The sequence below is a fragment of the Nuphar pumila genome, chromosome 4 (assembly GCF_984573655.1).
Source record: "Nuphar pumila chromosome 4, dmNupPumi1.hap1.1, whole genome shotgun sequence".
Classification (NCBI taxonomy): domain Eukaryota; kingdom Viridiplantae; phylum Streptophyta; class Magnoliopsida; order Nymphaeales; family Nymphaeaceae; genus Nuphar; species Nuphar pumila.
Window position 1 is genome coordinate 6,680,671 of NC_143252.1, and position 18,186 is coordinate 6,698,856.

Consider the following 18,186-nt stretch of genomic DNA (forward strand, 5'->3'; position numbering starts at 1 on the left):
CAATTCACGGCTGCTGTAGGAGGCAAAGGTCACAGTGGCCCAATGTGAATCAGTGAATCAAAAGGCCTTCTGTAGTGGATCACTTTGTTTCAGCAGTAAAATGCAATTTCCAGGTATTATGCAGATGTTAAGACCCATTGAATCGGTGACTACTGCTACAAAGGGATGATGATGTTACATGCAGGTGAGTGTTGGGATGTTAATAGCTGCACCACCTCTGACCCCATATGTTTGCTCAAAAACTCGAGATCAATGTGTTGACAAACTTCTGGAATTATCCAAAACAGAGAATGATGTTTTACAAATCTAAAACATGAAGCTACCAATGCTGATGAGATCTGATAGATAATAACACAAAGGAATTTACGCATATTATATAATACAGATAAAACAAATATGGATTGCATACAGGATAAACTGACAGTTTGGCCTTGGTAGGCCTAGATTATGATCATATCAAATTCTCTCAGGGAACTGACATCCTGATTTTTGACCCTAATGTGAATGGTAGTGGCCTTTTGCCACCAAACCTCCTGCTATGACTGTGCCAGCATTATCACCTCCAGTCGAGTATGCAGGTAAAAAAAAAAATACAATAGAGGTTAACATGTGAAATATAGAAATAATATGGTACATATAGGAAAATTAACTGGAATGTTACAATGTGGACCATGATGATTGTATTGAATATACACAGAGAATATTTAAAGATATGCAACAGGCCATGAGCCGAAACCAAATTTTATGTCAGCAAAACATAGGTCTTTCAATGAATTAGAACCTGATTCTAGATTGATATCGTGATGCTTTTCACGACAAACCAAGAATCTGGTTTTTGGGTTAGCTGATCAACATATCACATAGTAAACAAGAATGACTGGGTGAGGCCGAACTAGGTGTTCCACTGTTTCCTTCAGCATACTAACTATCCTATTACCGAACTCCTCATTATGATCAAAATTTAATTCCATTTTGTGATTTGGAGATCAGTCCACAAATAACTGGAAAAAAAAAAAAAAAGATACAATGGAAGTTAACATGTGAGATATAGAAACAATATGGTACATACAGGAAAATTAACTGGAATGTTACAATGTGGACCGTAGTGATTGTACTGAATATACACAGAGAACATTTAAAGATATGCAATATACCATGAGTCAAAACCAAATTTTTCCGTTGCTTTATCAGCCGATGTTTCAACAACATTAATTCTGAAACATGAAGAAGATATTGCAGGGATAAGCAATGAGTGTGTTTTATCAGCAAAAGATTGATATGATATACTTAATGCTCTTGCCAACAAAGGATTATGGGAGCTCTATCTCAAAACCTGTGTAGGCATTTCCCATGTTTTCCACAGTTGTAGTTCAATATTGTCCAGATGAGATGCTTGATGGCCCTTCTTCTCTACACTTTCCGAAATTGATATACATCTCGGAATTGCCAGGCGGCTATTCCAAGCGCAAACCCCTCTATTACCTCTTAGCCCGTTTGCACGTTTCTTTTATTGAAAAACTCTGCAACAGCCTTTTTTGTCCTTTAGATATTTCACTACACAGTTCATTACATCTGAAACTGAGAAACCATGCCCAAATTGGCCCTATCCACCATGTCCTTATGTGGATATTCCCCTAATTGTAGTATACCTGCCTGCCACCATCTTCATGACTGCTCAGTTTTTGAGAGAATTAAGCCTGATGGATTGTTGAGAAAACTTCCTGTAATGAGCCAAATTACATTCGTGACAGGAGATGATATCCATTCAATGTATCCATAGCTTAGCCTTCTCAGATGTTTTAAACCATCAACCAAGTCTGTTGTGGGCCATCTGATTCTTTAGTGATGCAACAAACGATCCTCAGGAAAAGAGTACATAGATCTTCAGTAGATGCTACCTTAGTTTTGCCCAATTTCTGGGCAAAATGAAAATGGGAGAAAGTCGTCTTTAGACCTGATTATGAGTTGGACTCAATCCCTGGTGGGATCGAAACAGGTTATGCAGGGGAAGATGATGCACAAATGTTGTATATGATATTGGAGACCATTAACGCGAGGAATTTAGATCCGTGGGTGATCAAAATAAGCATGGCACTTGACGATTAATGGCTGATCAAGATACACAAAAAAAAAAAAAATGTATAACGTCTGTAAATCATCATTACAGAGACATACCTCTAAAAGATCGCATGGATATTTCTCTAGACCACCCGTTGTAAAAGGAATTATGATTTTAGGAAAGATACATTGCTGGAGATAAACTAACAACTTTGAATCGCAGTTTTCATGCAATCAATCTCAGGAAACATGAATCATTAGAATGAATTGAGTCGTAAATTGCAAAGATGTGAGGAACATAACAAGGAACGGTGGCCGAATTATGAGGTACGCCAAACATAACACGGGTGTGAGAAACTACTAATGGAGTATTTATCTTGAAATAACATAAGCAAACATCCATCCTTATGTAAACTGAAGAATTTGAACCGAGTAAATTATGCAGCAATAAAATAAATGTAGGAATCAGGAGACTCCGTTGCTGTAGCACTTGATGGACCGATCCTGCTATATGCAGGTCGAGTCTACCACAGGTGCATTAAAAGAAAAGTATGTGGAAAAGAAACGAAACAAAGCAAAATAACAATGCGAAGGGGAGGCTTACTTTCTTTTTGCAGAGGATTTTGGAGGAAGAAGAGAAAGGATGCCTTTCCTTTCGTTTTTCAGAAGGCCTGCTTCTGGTGGGGCGAAGCTGGAGTTTCTTCGTTCGATCGGAGGGAAGAAGGAGTTGATTCTCCTTCTGGGGAAACCAGAGAGAAGTCTGGTGGCTTTACTGGACTTGCAGGGAAGAAATGTGTGCTTCCGAAGATCAGGAGATGATTGATGCCCCCTCTCCCCCCCTCCGAGAAGCGGTGGATGCCTTCTTTTAAAGGAGTAGTGGAAGGTTTGAGTGGAAAACTCGTTGGAGATGGAAGGTGGAGATGAAGGTATGCGGTTTCGTGATGGAGGGTGGATGGAGGATGAGCGTGGAGATCGCACATGGGGGGGGGAACGGCCGGCCATGGAGACAGTTTTGGGAGGGGCGGCTGCGCCTCCTTCCCCCTCTTCTTCCTTACGAAGGGTAAAAGAAAAACCCTAAAAGTGTTTTCCAAAGACCCCCCCCCCCCCCCCTTTTTCAACTTTCAAATTTTTACAAAAGAGGGCTTCAGAGGTCTTTAGCGAAAATTATTTTTCAAAAAGGCTCGAAATCATTTTTTTTTGTTTTTCTAAAAATCTTTCCAAATTTTTTGGTTTTTTATGTTATTTTTCTTTTTTTTTTTTTTTGTATTTTTAGAATAAAAATCCTAAAGTTTGTGAGAAAACAAAAGTTAAAACTAATAAAATTTTTTTTTTGTGTGTGTTTTTGCAAAAATATTCAAAAAAAGGAATTTTTCTGAGAATTTAAAAACTATTTTGAGAAAATTTCTTTAGACATGGGTTTTGACCCGAATTTTGAGGAAATACGGATTTAAAGTGCTAGATTTGAACCTGAAAATGATTTTGAATGGATCAATATGGTTTTTAATCCAGAAAGTCTGAAGAATTTGCTTCGATTTCTCAGAAAATGGAGTTAGGGGCAAAAGGGTCATTTTTACAAAACTTTGAAAATTTGGGGTGTTCACAGAGAGAAACCCGTACCTTGATTCGTAGCGTGGAAAAATCGATGGATGCCTTAGAAAAACTATTTTTCTTCTTCTTTTCCTTCTTTCTTTTCTTTTTTCTTTCTCTCTCTCTCTCTACACGATTTTCCCTCTCTTGGTTTTTCTCTATCTCACTTTCTCTCTCTCTAGAACACGAGTTCTAGAGAGAGGGAGATACTAACCCTTTTATATTGTTTCTAATATTTTATTTTATTTTAATTGTTTCTAGACAGGGGTGACATCCCCTCTAGAATGCCTCTTATGGGTAGAGTTCTATTTTATGTAGAACTCTACTCTATCTTATAGATATATTATTATTATTAAATATTATTTTTTATTTAATATTCTAAAGAATATTTGAGAGAGTGTCGCCCCCCTCTGGAAGACTATGGGGTAGAGTTCTACCCCATGTAGAACTCTACCTCATCCTATCTTTAGTCATAGATGGATTTCAGATCTAGATTTGGATCCAAGATCCAAATTCACATGGATCCTACCCGAACTAGATCATAGTCAATCTGGATCCTAGACTGGTCTAGAATCCAGATCCATATTAACTTGGATCAAACGAAGTTGATCCAGTCTAATCCAATTCAAAAAAATGTCAAAAATAGAGGCCAGTCATTTTTTAATAATGCAATTTTTGGGCCAATCGTAATATGATTTCGGGAAACAGGTTGCCAACGAGAGGCAAATCTAACAGTGGTCATACCTTATTTTTGCCTCTGAATTTTGCCTGAATTTAACTTGAATTTTACTCTATTTTCGCTCGAATTTAAAGGTTAAAAAGTGAAAATTTCTGAAATCATAATTAACTCAAATAGTTCATGTCAGAGGACTCTGGGACATGCCCAGACCTTGCTGACATCACCTATATTTTGATATATTTTCTCACGATTTTATCAATTTAAATAAATATATAATTTAAAAATTATATTTTTCGATTTTAAAAAGTCATGGAAAAATACACGGTAGGAGCTGTAAAGAGCTTGTTAGTGTAAATGGGAATAGAAACACGGGACTAATTTTATTTTCATTGGTGAATGGAAAATAAGCTTAACTTGCATATAAAGTACAAATTTCTCTGGAATAATGAAATATATAATTAACACTCAGATGAAAAATAACCATAATAAGTGTTATCATCTGTAGCTGGCTTGTGTGGGGCCTGCAGAATTGTCAATTATTCCGCATCATGCAAACACACTCTAGAAAAAGCAAATATCCTTTTCTGTCCCCAGGTATCCAAGAGCATATTGAATAAAAGAGGGGATTAAGGGTAAATCCTAATTCAATTCTTTTAAAAATAGTGAGACAAGCAAGTTTTGCCATTGCTTTAATCAAATAGAAAATCAAATTACAAATCATAATTCTTTGACCAATTTAAGATTACTCCTGAGAATTTGTAAAGCAGATGCATGTGAATATTTGTTCATAATAAATTTTCCTGTTTTCAGCTGCAAGCTGCAGAGAATGAAGTCAAACAGGTTTTAATTCGTAGCTCCACCCCAAAACATCACCGCTCTGACAGCGCTGGGAGCACAAATTCCTCTCGCAGTAATCCACTTCGTGATGATAAAATCAACCGGACAAATACACAGCAAGGTCGAAGCCAACTGCTTGAAAGCCATCTTGCTAAGCTCTTAAAGCAAAAGATGGAGATCTTCACAAAAATTGAGTATACACAGGTAATTGTCTAATTGATTTGAATGTGTTTGCCAACATGGTATGTTTGGGAGAAAATGAATGTTTTACTCTATATTCACAGGAGTCGGTGATCTCAACCATAGTGAAACTTTGCTTGAAAAGCTTTCAACAGTTTGTACGACTCCAAACATTTAATCGGAGCGGATTTCAGCAAATTCAGTTGGATATCCAGTTCCTGAGGGCTGCTCTTAAGGAAGTCGCTGATGATGATGCAGCTATTGATTTCCTGCTCGATGAGGTACTTGATTGGAATTCTGAGCTTCATAACTATGAACTTGAGGTCCTGCACCAAAGAATCCCAGAAGATAGATAATATCTAGAAAATTCACAAAAAGGTGCTCAATGTTTGGTATATTTATGTTTACCCACCTAACCTTTTGAATATGATATTTACCCACCTAATATTTACAGATAATTATCAGATAGCTGCTCTAGCACACCACCGTTAGGTTAACCCTAGTTGAACATGTAGGTTAGTGATGAATTTGGCCCTCGGTTATCCCCCTGTTAACTTCAATCGCCATCTTCCTCACATCCTCCCTTTCAGTTTTTCCTCCCCACCATTGCTGTCATTACCCATCTCAGAAAGCGACTCAACTATCGTGGACTTGCCTATTGGTAGAGCTAGTCAATTGCAGCAGTTGCAGCCCTCCTCTCTCTCTCTCTCTCTCTCTCTCTCTCTCTCTCTCTCTCTCTCTCTCTCTCTCTCTCTCTCTCTTGCTGCCAAGGGAGCTCACCAATTTATTATCACTCATCAGCAACAGACTTTCAAAGCAACCCCTTATTCTCTCCTGTACACAAATACTAAGACATGAGAGTGGAAGTGCCCTCTACTACCCATTTTTTATCTCCGTTCCAGCTTATGACTCTCAGATTGAGATTCTCCCTCATGTATTTTTTTTAAACAAACCAATGAAAGAAGGAGAGAAACCTGTCACCCCAACCCCTAAAATGTCTTTTACATGAGGGGGAGAGAGAGACCTTGCCAGAAAACTATGACCTTTGTTCTAGCGATCAGCAAGAACTAGAGTGAGAAGCGAAGACTCTAGAAACTGATGTATGCTGGAAAAGGAAGGTCAAAAGTCAAAACAGGTTTTAGATAAAGGGTAAAAGAGTAATTCTATGTCTCCTAACGGTTCATGTCGCTCATTGTCAGTGGAGTGGCTGTTTGAGAGATGTTTGTTTCACCCGAGCAGGTAAAAGTAATATTCAATTCGTTAGGCAGATAAATGTAAACATGCCAAACATTGGTTGTCTTTTCATGAATTTTTCTAGTTATATCCATGTGATTTTGTGCATGCAACCAATGGTTGCTGCTGGCAATGATAGATGAAAGTTGTGATCTGTCTATACACATGCGGCTCTTCGCTACAATTTCTGAAAAGATCAGTGATACACTCTCAGATAGAATTAAAGTGTCAAGCGTGTTAAAATATGTACATCGTGTGTATATATCTATACATGTTATCTGTATAGATACATTTGTATGTTTATGTATATGTATATACATGTATATATTATGTATATATTATGTATATAATATATATATATATTCTATTTTTATTTTTATTTTTATTTATTATTAACATTTTATATTTTTTATTTCTTAGTCAAACTAGGGCTGGCTGTTAGAGCTGATCTAACTGCTAGTCAAACTAGCAGTTCGACCTAGTCTGACAGCTAGAAGACTTCTCTCTCTCTCTCTCTCTCCTCTCTTATATGTATATATACCTCTTTTGTAAGTATGCTTCTTGCATACTTTGTGACTCAGTAAAATATTATTTTTTATATATTGTGAGCTTTCTTTGGCGTGTGCCCTTAGTGGCTCTTTGTTCTTGTCCATTTCAGTTTATTTGATGGACATTTGTTCTTGCTTGAAGGCTCCTTCTTTACATGATATCAAAGTCATAGTGCTTTTTATCTTTGAAGTTGACGACCTCATTGTTCGTATGCTCCTGGATCACTCGTCAAGTGTTCATGGTGGCTCAAGTGGGCGTGTTCCTTCTTTACTTCAACCTCTCTCTCTCTCTTTGTAATTATAAAGGACAAAGAGAGTGTCGTCGTTACCACTAAACTAAATGACACTAATTATGTAATGTGGTCTTCAATCATGAAGCACCAGGCTTGTGGGGATTAGCCGATGGATCCGATCCGGAACCTAAATTACTCTTCACCAAAGTAGAGAATGGAATGGATGTTGCAATTCAAGATGATGAGATGACAAAAACCATAACCGATTATGAAAAAAAATGAAAAGAATGGAGAGACACGAAAATTGTTTTGGCTTATCAATAATAGACATAAAGAAATGCTCTAGCCTAGCTAAGTGTGAGTATGTCAATGATGAATGAGACTACTTCAAAAAAATGTATTCCCTTAAAGATATTGCATGTGTGCAATCTTCAAGATAAAATTAGAACCCTGACTCAAGAAGATATGAGCATTAGCGAATACTATAATGTGATATTTGAACTTTTGGGAAGAATTATTTTTTCTTGAACCAAAGTGGCATTGCCCTTTGGTATAGAACTCCGACAAAAGCAAATTGATGTAGAGCATTTCTACCAATTCATAAATGGGTTACGACCCAAGTTTGAAGCCACCAAGTCGGCTCTTCTCCATAGTGGAAAGGTTCTTTTTATTGTTGATACAATTGAAAAGCTAAGTATGGAGGAAAATAGATTGAAAAGACTTATTCTCAAGAATGATGATGAGTCTGTCTTGATCGTATCTAGGCCAAAAAGTTGTACTCGCACATACAAGTCACCTCACTTTGGAAGACAAGGCAATGAGTGTGACAATAAGAGGCATATCATTTGTCACTATTGCCATGAACCAGGACACACCAAACCCTTATGTCCCAAGTTGCGAAAAATGGAATAAAAGAAGGTGACTTAGGTTAGTCCACCTCAAGAGACTAAGGACATGAACAATCAAGATATGAAATCAAAGGAATAGGAAATTTTAAAAGAAACCTTCGAAACTCCAAAAAAAAATCAATTCAAAAAATTAGATATATTTATAAATTGAATTTAATTATTTTAGCGGTTTCACAAATATCGAACCATGGATGTAATGTCTCCTCATCAAATGGTTATTGGGTGTAGGATCGACAGTCAGGAAAGTTGATTGGGGAAGGTCATAGAGGAGGCCTTTACTACATGGACTTTTTGGAAGTACCAAAAAATACACTTTGTTGTAATGTTAAAAAATTAGATCTAGATGTGTAGCACAAAAGATTAGGACATCGAAATGTATCAAAATTTCCATATTTTTCAAATTTAAAAATATTTTGTAACGATGACAATTTTACTTGTAATAATTGTATTCTTGGTAAAATGAAGAACTTACCATTTCACGAGAGGAGTTTTGATTCTACTAGACCACTTGAGTTAGTCCATTCGAATGTTTGTTTGTGGATATGTATATTATGTGATATTTGTGGATGACTTTTCTAGATTTACTTGGCATACTTGGCTTTACTCTTTTAAACATAAGTCCAAAGTTTTTTTGTATTTCCAAAATTTTCATAACTTGGTCAAAATAGTTTTAAAAATAATATTTTTTGCAGTGATTTAGAGGGAGAGTTTTTATCAAAATAATTTAAATATTATCTTAATTTGCATGGTATTACACATCAAAGATCTTGCCCACATACACCACAACAGAATGGTTTGGTGGAAAGAAAACTCTATATCATGGAAGCCAAAAGAACTTTACCTATTTCAAGTCATGTACTTAAATTTTTTTGGGCTGAAGTCGCTTTGATCGTTGTGTATCTTATAATCAAAATGTCATCTTCTCATTGTAAAACATATCCCCAGTAGAAAGACTTTTCAAACTTACTTCTAATTATTCTAGATTAAGTCTTTGGATGCAAGTGTTTTATCTTAACCAACAAAAATGACAAGCTATCTCCCTGAGCTATTTCTTGAGCTATTTCTTGTGCTTTTTTTGGATATGCAGATAACCAAAAAGGTTAGGTTATAGGTGTTTTGCTTCTAAAAATAGAAAATTATATGTTTCAAGAAATGTGTCATTAAATCTAAGAAAGTAATTGAGTATTCTTTTATATTTGATTTTATTTTGAAGCATGATATTGATGATTGTGAGTTTGTTCTTGATAATGACAATGAATCAAGAGATCAAATGATCAGTGAAGAACAACCCCATGGTGATAGAACTTATTTGCAATACACTTGATGTCGGATTCATGAGAAATATTCAAACATTGAAAATGAACATGAGGTGCAATCTAGGAGATCATCTGGAGCACCAAAGCTCCCAGAAAATTTTGTATCTAAGCCTTTTTCATTCAAATACCAGGCTTGTATTGCATTAATTCATTCTTACGTAGAGCTCTCGTCCTATGTTCAAGCTAAAGAACATTCCAAGTGGGTAAAAGTCATGAAAGTAGAACTAAAAGCCTTAGAGTAAGTCAAAACTTAAACACTTCAATATCTTCCACAAGGAAAGAAACCTATAAGATGTAGGTGGGTATATAAGGTAAAAACCAAGAGTGATAAGACTCTTGAGAAGTATAACGCTAGATTAGTAGCCGAAGGATATTCTCAAGAATATGAGATAGATTATGAAGAAACCTTTGCCCGCTTCTCTCTCTCTCCTCTTGTTACTCTTTCTCTTCATTCTCTTATGTGTATATATAGGGGATCTCCCCTTCTTTTGTAAGTATGCTTCTTTTCTTGAATACTTTGTGACTCAATAAAATAATATTTTTTATATATTGTGAGCCCTTTGGTGTGTGCCCTTAGTGGCTTTTGTGCTTGTCTATTTCGGTTTCTTTGGTGGACATTTGTTCTTGCTTAAAGGCTCCTCCTTTACAAAGTGTCTGTTTCATGCTGCAGTTGTGCAGAATTTAAGGGTATTCTGAAATCAGCAGAAAAGATAAAGGTGATTTTGAGGGAAAGTCTTCACTACTCTGCACGTGGCAACAGACTGCTTTTAACACTTATTTGTGAACCTGAAGCTGGTCAAGAAATGGTTCTCCTGAAAACAATGATAACAGCTGTGGGATATTTTATGTGGATTTGTTCTGTCAAATTATACATTTTATGCGACTTTTGAGGGCAAATTCTGAAGGTCAAGTTTAATGGAAATAGTAGGATAGAAATACCCACAACGGAATCGGATCAGATTATCTAATTTGAAAATTATAAGCATTTTTTTAATTTGGTCTTTCAGAAGTTGGGGATATTTTACTGGTATCTCTTGAGTTCTGTTATATTTTTACTTCGTTATGACTGGCTCGATCAAGTCATAGCACTGATGTGTTCCATTGGAATCTGCATCTCTCTCCCAAAGTGAATTCATGAATGACATCTTTTTTGCTTTTGTTCTGCAAAAAGGGGTCCTTTGAGAAATTTAATTCATGAACGAATTTCTTGTTTGAAATTTGCAGGTTTGTGTGGCGGCTGCAGAGCGTTGTCTTGATCCAATTCCTCTTGAACCTGCTATTTTAGAGAAACTGATCCAAGCAAAATTATCCAAGAGTCGAGTGGTGGATCTGATGGCCTGAAATAGATCCAACGTATTATGCTGCAAGCAAAGATGTGTACACTTCCCTCTGCTCATTTTATTCCTACTTTTTTATCCTTGTTAAGATCACATGTACAGAATTTTGTCTGGAAATTACAAGTGTTTTTACAAAATATTATAATGTGTTTATGCCTGATCATTTTCTGAACACTCAGATGTCTGAAATTTCCTTTTCCATTTTAAAACATGACTTGCTCTTGAGAGCTTGCAACCTCTGCTGGAGGACCCGAAAATTCTACCTACAAGTTGCTCTATTGTCTGGCCAGTTTGGCATGTAAAACTGAATTTATTCCTCCCAAACTCTTGGAGCTTTATTATACGTCTTGAATTAAGGGTTTTGCAGGCCATTAATTCAGGAAGTTTGCCAATTTAAATAAATATGCCACATCCAGATGGAGCAGTCCAGCTTTCATTTTTTTGAAATTTATTTGTGAAGGATTCCGTAACTCAATGAGATGCATGTTTCAAAGGTCATTTATATGGAGTTTAAATGCTTATGTATTTTGTTGATCTGGTGCGCCCCACACATACTGGTCGTTCCAACTCAGGATGATCACTAACTTAATGATTGTTCATCATTATATATTTGAGACGTAGAACTTGTTTGTAATCCAAAGTTCAGTTGCATCCTATTTTCGCTGGATTTTGATAAGCAGCACAAAGCATGGGATCAATCTCCACACTTTAAAAATGGTTATATATTGGTCACCTACATTTTGTCAGTCCGGGTCATTGTCCAGACGGATTGAGCTTAGGCATGCGACCGAAACTGGTGTAAAGGACTTCATCTACCCTACTGTATCTGATAGTTTAGCTCCTCCATTCATCTCCATAGCGGTGTCTCATTATAGCTGGTCTTCCTTTGCCTATGAAGAGTCTTCCTTTTCTTATAAGAGTTGAACTCTCAACCTCTTGCATGCAAGCTGGACATTGTCATGTGATAATAGTATGTTTTAAATTTGGGAGCTCAAGTGCACAACCAAAACTGAGTTGAGCAAGGCTTGGCTTGTTAAGTAGGACGGGCTCATCAAATAAGCTTGTTTTTAATCCAAGAAGCCTGTTTTAGAACAAGTGAGCCCATTGTTGAGCAGACTTCCTACCACCAAGGTTGATTTCCCAGCTATGTTTCTTTTGTGGCAGTCTTTGTTTCTAACAAATCTCCATTTTCAGTCGCCCATCTTGGTGGGATAAGTGATAGTTAGAAAAATTGGTAGGGTTAACCGTGTCCCATCATCACTTAACCATGATCAGTCTTGTGTAAGGTGGGGAGTTTTATGCATATGTCCATAAAGATGGGATGTATTTAAGAGTAGTGAGTAGGTGCTTGAACGTTAGGTGCTTGATGGGGTTTTCAGCCTTTTTCATTTTATTTTTAAAATTTGACTGTACAGATGTGATCTATTTACTTAATTTTACAGGGATCAGCTCTTGAAGTGTTCTATTCTGACACATGGGTAGATTTTTATAAGGTTTGAAAAATCTACGGTCCGAAATCTTTGTAAAATTTTGAGGCTCCAAACATCATTTTTTTCATCAAAAACACGACCCAAGTGTGGATTCTTAGTAAATCGAACATGCCCGACGCACTTATAAGGCCGGAATCGCGTAAAAAGCACTGGAAAAACTGAAAAACCCATCAAACATCTAACTTTCAAGCACCTACTCACTACTCGTGTATTTGGAATCCAAGTCTGTACAATTTTGGAGAATCCACTGGATTGTGATATTCGAAACTTGAAAGGTTTAGTCCTGCACTTTGAAACCTAAAAGTTAAAAAGCTCTCATTTCCCCCATTTGCTTCACCCATCAAAAGGATAAGAAGTGCAAAAGTGGGCTTTCACGTAAATAAGAAGAGGTTGGTTGGATCCCCCATACTTTTCAACTTTGCTCTGTAAAAGAATGGCCAAAAGGAGGATGGAGTCATGGAGATAAGTGAAGATGCAATCATCATGAGTCAAATACAGCCGTATGCATCCAATCATAAATAGCTCCTCCACTTACTATGTGATGCATTAGCGCTACGGTCCCACTCTTCGAAGATTGAATCAGCCGGAGCTCAAGACCTATTGGTGGCTTTCAATATTCAACTGGGCAGTCGTGCTCATTAATGATGCAAATGGGTTAGATCCAAGATGGAGGTTTTGCAACTTTTTTGCTGTTCCAAATCCATAGGTATCTGACTCCCCCATGTATTTAGCTGTTTCGGATCTGAACTGTTCTGCTAACCCAGCTAGAGGGCTGCTTGATTTTTGCTAGCTTATCAAGTTTGAAACTTCCCGGGTGTGTTCCATGTAGGGATGCAAATGGGTTAGATCTAGGATGCAGGTTTTGCAATTTTTGGCTGTTCCGATCAGCCGATCCAGATCTAATTGGCCCAACAGCAATTCTAAATGGACCAATTCAATTCGGGGTTTTAATATCTTTATTCAAGGGTATTAAAATTTTTAATGTTTTTAAATAATTTTATTTTAAAATGAGACGTCATTTGATGGGGAAAGTTGGCCGACTCGGCTTCTATTAGATTTTTTCATTTTGTTTAAGAAATTGATTCACCTAGTGACCGGAACTTAACAACATTGGTTTCTCCCGGGCGTTAACATGATTTGGGAAGCCCATGAAGGCGATATGATGTGGCAAATTTGATAACGTAGACATGATCGAATTAGCGTCCATGTCATCCACACGTGAAGAAACTCTGACTCTTGGATTGTGTGTCACAGTTAGAGAGTACTTGATTAGTTGGAATGTTTAATCTCTCTCTCTCTCTCTCTCTCTCTCTCTCTCTCTCTATATATATATATATATATATATATATATATATATATATATATATATATATATATATATATATATATGAGGGGATGATGATAAATGGAAACCAACAAAATACAAAACCTTCTAAATGAAAAATGATAGTGGTTTTTTGGTGTTTAGCATGATTGATTTACTGGAAATAGATACTTGGATCATGCATTTGGATGAAATAAATAGTATTTGTAGCCTCAAAATTTTATGAAAATTGTAAGCTGTTGATTTTTGAAACCTTATAAAAACCTATCCATGCATCAAAATCAAATATTCCAAGAAGTGATTCTTATAAAACAAACATAATCAGACATTCCAAAAAAACACCAGAAATTCATGAAAATCCAATAGCATGTGTCATTTAATAAGCTTTGTATTTTGTAGGTTTTCATTTCACTATATATGAGTAGAGTGATGTGTAGCTGCTCACTGTTAGGTGCTCAAACGAAGGTCACTCAAGCTGACGCTCAATGTCTTTTTTGCCCCCAAAAGACTTTTACTGGTCCTAAAATAGCGCCAGTAAAAGTCTAGAAGTGAATCGCTTAGAATTTTATTGGCGCTAATTTAGCGCCAATAAAAGTTTTTGAGCAAAAAAGACGTTGAACGTCCATCACACCATGCGATGGATGCTTCAGCGTGAGTGACTTTAGTTTGAGCACCTAACGAGCGAACAAGGTACTAATTTTCGTGTATAGGTATATATTTGTTTAATTGTTTTCTTAGTCATTCCATTTGATGGAACAGTGCTGAATGTGCTAACGTAATTTATCCTGTCGAAGGCCTTCACTGTGCCACGTGGCTTCCATAGATGTCGAGTGGTTGTTGAGCACACTTATCTCTTGGTGCTAGGGTCCAAATGGATCGGGTTAGGTGGGTCCTTTGAATCAGATCCAACACATTATTGTAGAATATGGATTTATTTAAATTTTTAGTTGTTCATATCGGATGCTGAGTTAAAGAAATGCAGTCAATGTGTTAAAATTTCATGTTTTGGATATTCTTAGTGGGAAAGCTAACTAAATATGGCGTAAGGCACTAGACTTTGAGTCAAGATGCTGGACCTTTAACACCCACCCGGGTCGCCAGTGGCAGCGGGCCTGGGGAGAAGGTGTTGATCCCTTCGTCTCAAGTTTGATTCCTATTATATGTGAGTGTCTCCGTAAGAGTTTGGGTGTCAGTGACCTTACTCAGGCGGACTCATTAAGTGACCCGGGTTTCGATGAGGGTTTTTAGTCATCAAAATAAGAATATCCTTTATTTAGAAAAAAAAAACAAAGTTAGTCTAGGTGTAACTTGGTTTGAGTCACACCATCAAGTCGAACTTTTTCAAACTTTTTTTTATTATTATCTTTTCAAACTTTATTTGAATGTTTGGATTTTCATTAAGTTGACTGACTAGATGATTGCTCGAATTAAGACTTAGATGCAATCTAGGACTGAGTTAATCAGTGTTATCAAACTAGCACTACAAAAAAACAGTTGATTAGTGACGACATTATTTTGTCGCTATTTAGCGACGGATTAACGAGAGAAATGCATCCGTCGTTATAATTGGAGAATTTTACGAAAATAGCGACAGATTATTTTCTCTCGCAAAATCCGTCGCTAAGTAGCGACGGATTGTGCGAGAGAATATTTTGACGTAATAAATACGGCATTTAGCGATAGAATTGCGATGGATTATATTCCGTCGCTATTTAGCGACGGCCTGGGTGACAGAATATATTCTGTCGCCTTTTTCGTGTTTTGAATTACGATGGCTTAGCGACGGAAGTAATCTGTCGCTAAGCCGTCGCTAAATGTCGCATAACCCCTAATCCCAGCCCTCTTTTTCCTTTCTTCTTTCGCTGCTCCCGCTCCCGCCCGCCGCCCTCTCCCTCCTGCCGCCCTATCCATCCCGTCGACCTCTCTGCCGGCCCCCACCGTTTGTCGGAAGTCGTTCTCCGTCAACCTTCCACTGCCGCCGCCTAGAGGAAGCGCAGGTATTTCCGGGCCCCACCGTTAAATGGATTGGGGGTCAACCCCCTGCGTTTTCCGGCAGGGGGTCGACTCCGCCAGGCGCTCGACCCCAGCAGGAGGTCGACCCCTTGCCGTGTCCGGCCGGGGGTCAACCCCGACAGGGGGTCAACCCCTTATCATGTCCGGCAGGGGGTCGACCCCGGTAGAGGGTCGACCCCGGCAGGCGCTCGACCCCGTCAGGGGGTCGACCCCGACAAGGGGTCGACCCCTTGTCGTGTTCGGTAGGGGGTCGACCCCGGCAGAGGGTCGATCCCGGCAGGGGGTCGACCCCCTGCGGTTCCGGCAGGGGGTCGACCCCTTGCCGTGTCCAGTAGGGGGTCGACCCCTTGCTGTGTCCGGCCGGAGGTCAACCCCTTGTCGTGTCCAGCCGGGGGTCAACCCCGGCAGGGGGTCAACCCCCTTATCATGTCCGGCAGGGGGTCAACCCCGGTAGAGGGTCGACCCCGACAGACGCTCGACCCCGTCAGGGGGTCGACCCCGGCAGACGCTCGACCCCGTCAGGGGGTCGACCCCCTACGGTTCCGGCAGGGGGTCGACCCCTTGCCGTGTCCGGTAGGGGGTCGACCCCTTGCCGTGTCCGGTAGGGGGTCAACCCCGGCAGAGGGTCGACCCCCTGTGTTCCTACAGGGGGTCGACCCCCTGCGGTTTCGGTAGGTCATTAGGTACTAGGTTTCTCAAGCCCTATACAATATGTTTTTATTTGCTTCGGTTTTTTTTTTTGTGACTTCATTTTAAAACAACATTTTTTTGTGCAGATTTTTCAACGAAACCAGCTCGTGCTCAGCCACTTGTGGTAAGTAAGGGACAAAAATAATGCAAATCGGGTAAATACCCGTGGTGAGTAAGTGATGCAAGTGTATCGCATGTTATTTAATTTATTAGATGTAACACTTTATTGTTCACACACTCACTTAGTTGTAAGTATTTAGGGTTGCTTTGTTGGAGTTCGGAGATCATGCTGAGCATGATTTTAATGTATGAATATTGAAGTGTTCTTATTTTTGGAGTACGGAGTCCATGCTAGGCATGGTAGTAGTTAGTGAGATATTGAAGTGTGTTTGCTGCAGGTACATGTTTGCCATTTGTTTGATATGAATGATTACAATGTATTGCAATGTTTGATGTAATTGTATTTATGCTTGCATGTAGTTACTTTCAATTTGATTATGACTTCCATGTGAAATTGTATAATGAAAGCATGCTTCAAATAATTGTATCGTGTCATTGATAGTTTGCACATGAAAATATTAAGTTATCAATGCATGCATCAAAATTCTTGTTATTGTATGACATCATATATTGCATGATAAATTTGATATGTTCTTCATCGTAGCATTCTGATTGTTTTCTTTTAATTCGTTAGGCTATTATTCGTAACATCATAAGAAAATGACTGCAAACCGTGAATGGATGTACCGTAGGATAGTGGACAATGAGTTATCGCATGAATATATGGATGGTGTTGACAGTTTTATTGAATTTGCAACGACAAATGTCAGTACAGTGGATCCCACGGGTCAGATTAGGTGTCCCTGCAAGATTTGTAAGAATAATCGATTTGTAGAACCTCATAGCGTTAGACATCACCTATACAGGAAGGGTTTTGTGAGTGATTATCAGAACTGGATGTTTCATGAAGAAGAATTTAGAAACGATTTTGATGCACGGGTGAATGTGGTGCACGATAATCCATATACGGATTTGATATTTGATGCCGCAGGAACAGAACTGGGTTCTGCTATGAGTTCTAGTAATATAAGAACTGTCGTAGATGAAGAATCACCAAACGATGCAGCTAATAGATTTTATGATTTACTTAGAGATGCTGATGAGCCACTTTGGAACGGTTGCGAGAGTCACACTATCTTGTCTGCAGTTCTTCAACTAATGAATTTGAAGTCCGAGTATAATTTGAGTCAATTATGTTTTGACCGTTTGTGCATGATTGTGAAGAGTATGTTGCCCAAAGATGAGAAATTGCCACAAAATTTTTATCGTGCGAAAGTTATGGTCAACGCTTTAGGTATGGGTTACAAAAAGATTGATGCTTGTCCAAATCACTGCATGTTGTATTTCAAGGAGCAGAAAAACAACATATCATGCCCGTCATGTGGGCATCCTCGGTTCAAGCCAAAAACAAGAGGCAATGGTAGCACGAGATCAAAGGAAGTTCCATACAAGTCGCTCTGCTACTTTCCTATTACTTCTAGATTACAGCGATTGTATATGTCTTCAAGGACAGCTAAACACATGAGATGGCATGCAAATAAAGTTCGACACGATGAAAACAAGATCATGCATCCTATTGACGCTGAAGCTTGGAAGCACTTTGATCGTACTCATCAGAACTTCACAATGAAAGTGCGAAATGTTAGACTCGGTCTATGTACAGATGAATTTAATCCATTTGGGGGTAGATCAA

General features: G+C 38.2%; 1 protein-coding gene across 4 annotated transcripts in view; it reads left to right on the forward strand.

Annotated features, from left to right (window-relative positions):
• Nucleotides 1-11,295, forward strand: part of LOC149839196 (vacuolar protein sorting-associated protein 51 homolog) — a 91,420-nt gene extending 80,125 nt beyond the window's left edge. For 3 of the 4 annotated variants that reach the window (XM_090002368.1, XM_090002369.1, XM_090002371.1), the window contains 3 exons: nucleotides 5,135-5,365; nucleotides 5,446-5,622; nucleotides 10,804-11,295. In XM_090002368.1, coding sequence (XP_089858494.1) covers nucleotides 5,135-5,365; nucleotides 5,446-5,622; nucleotides 10,804-10,920 — 525 coding nt within the window. In that variant the 3' untranslated portion in view covers nucleotides 10,921-11,295. Of the gene's footprint in view, nucleotides 1-5,134; nucleotides 5,366-5,445; nucleotides 5,623-10,249; nucleotides 10,296-10,803 lie in introns of all 4 variants that reach the window. The other variant, XM_090002370.1, reaches the window with a different exon arrangement.
• The last annotated feature ends 6,891 nt before the right edge of the window (nucleotides 11,296-18,186 follow it).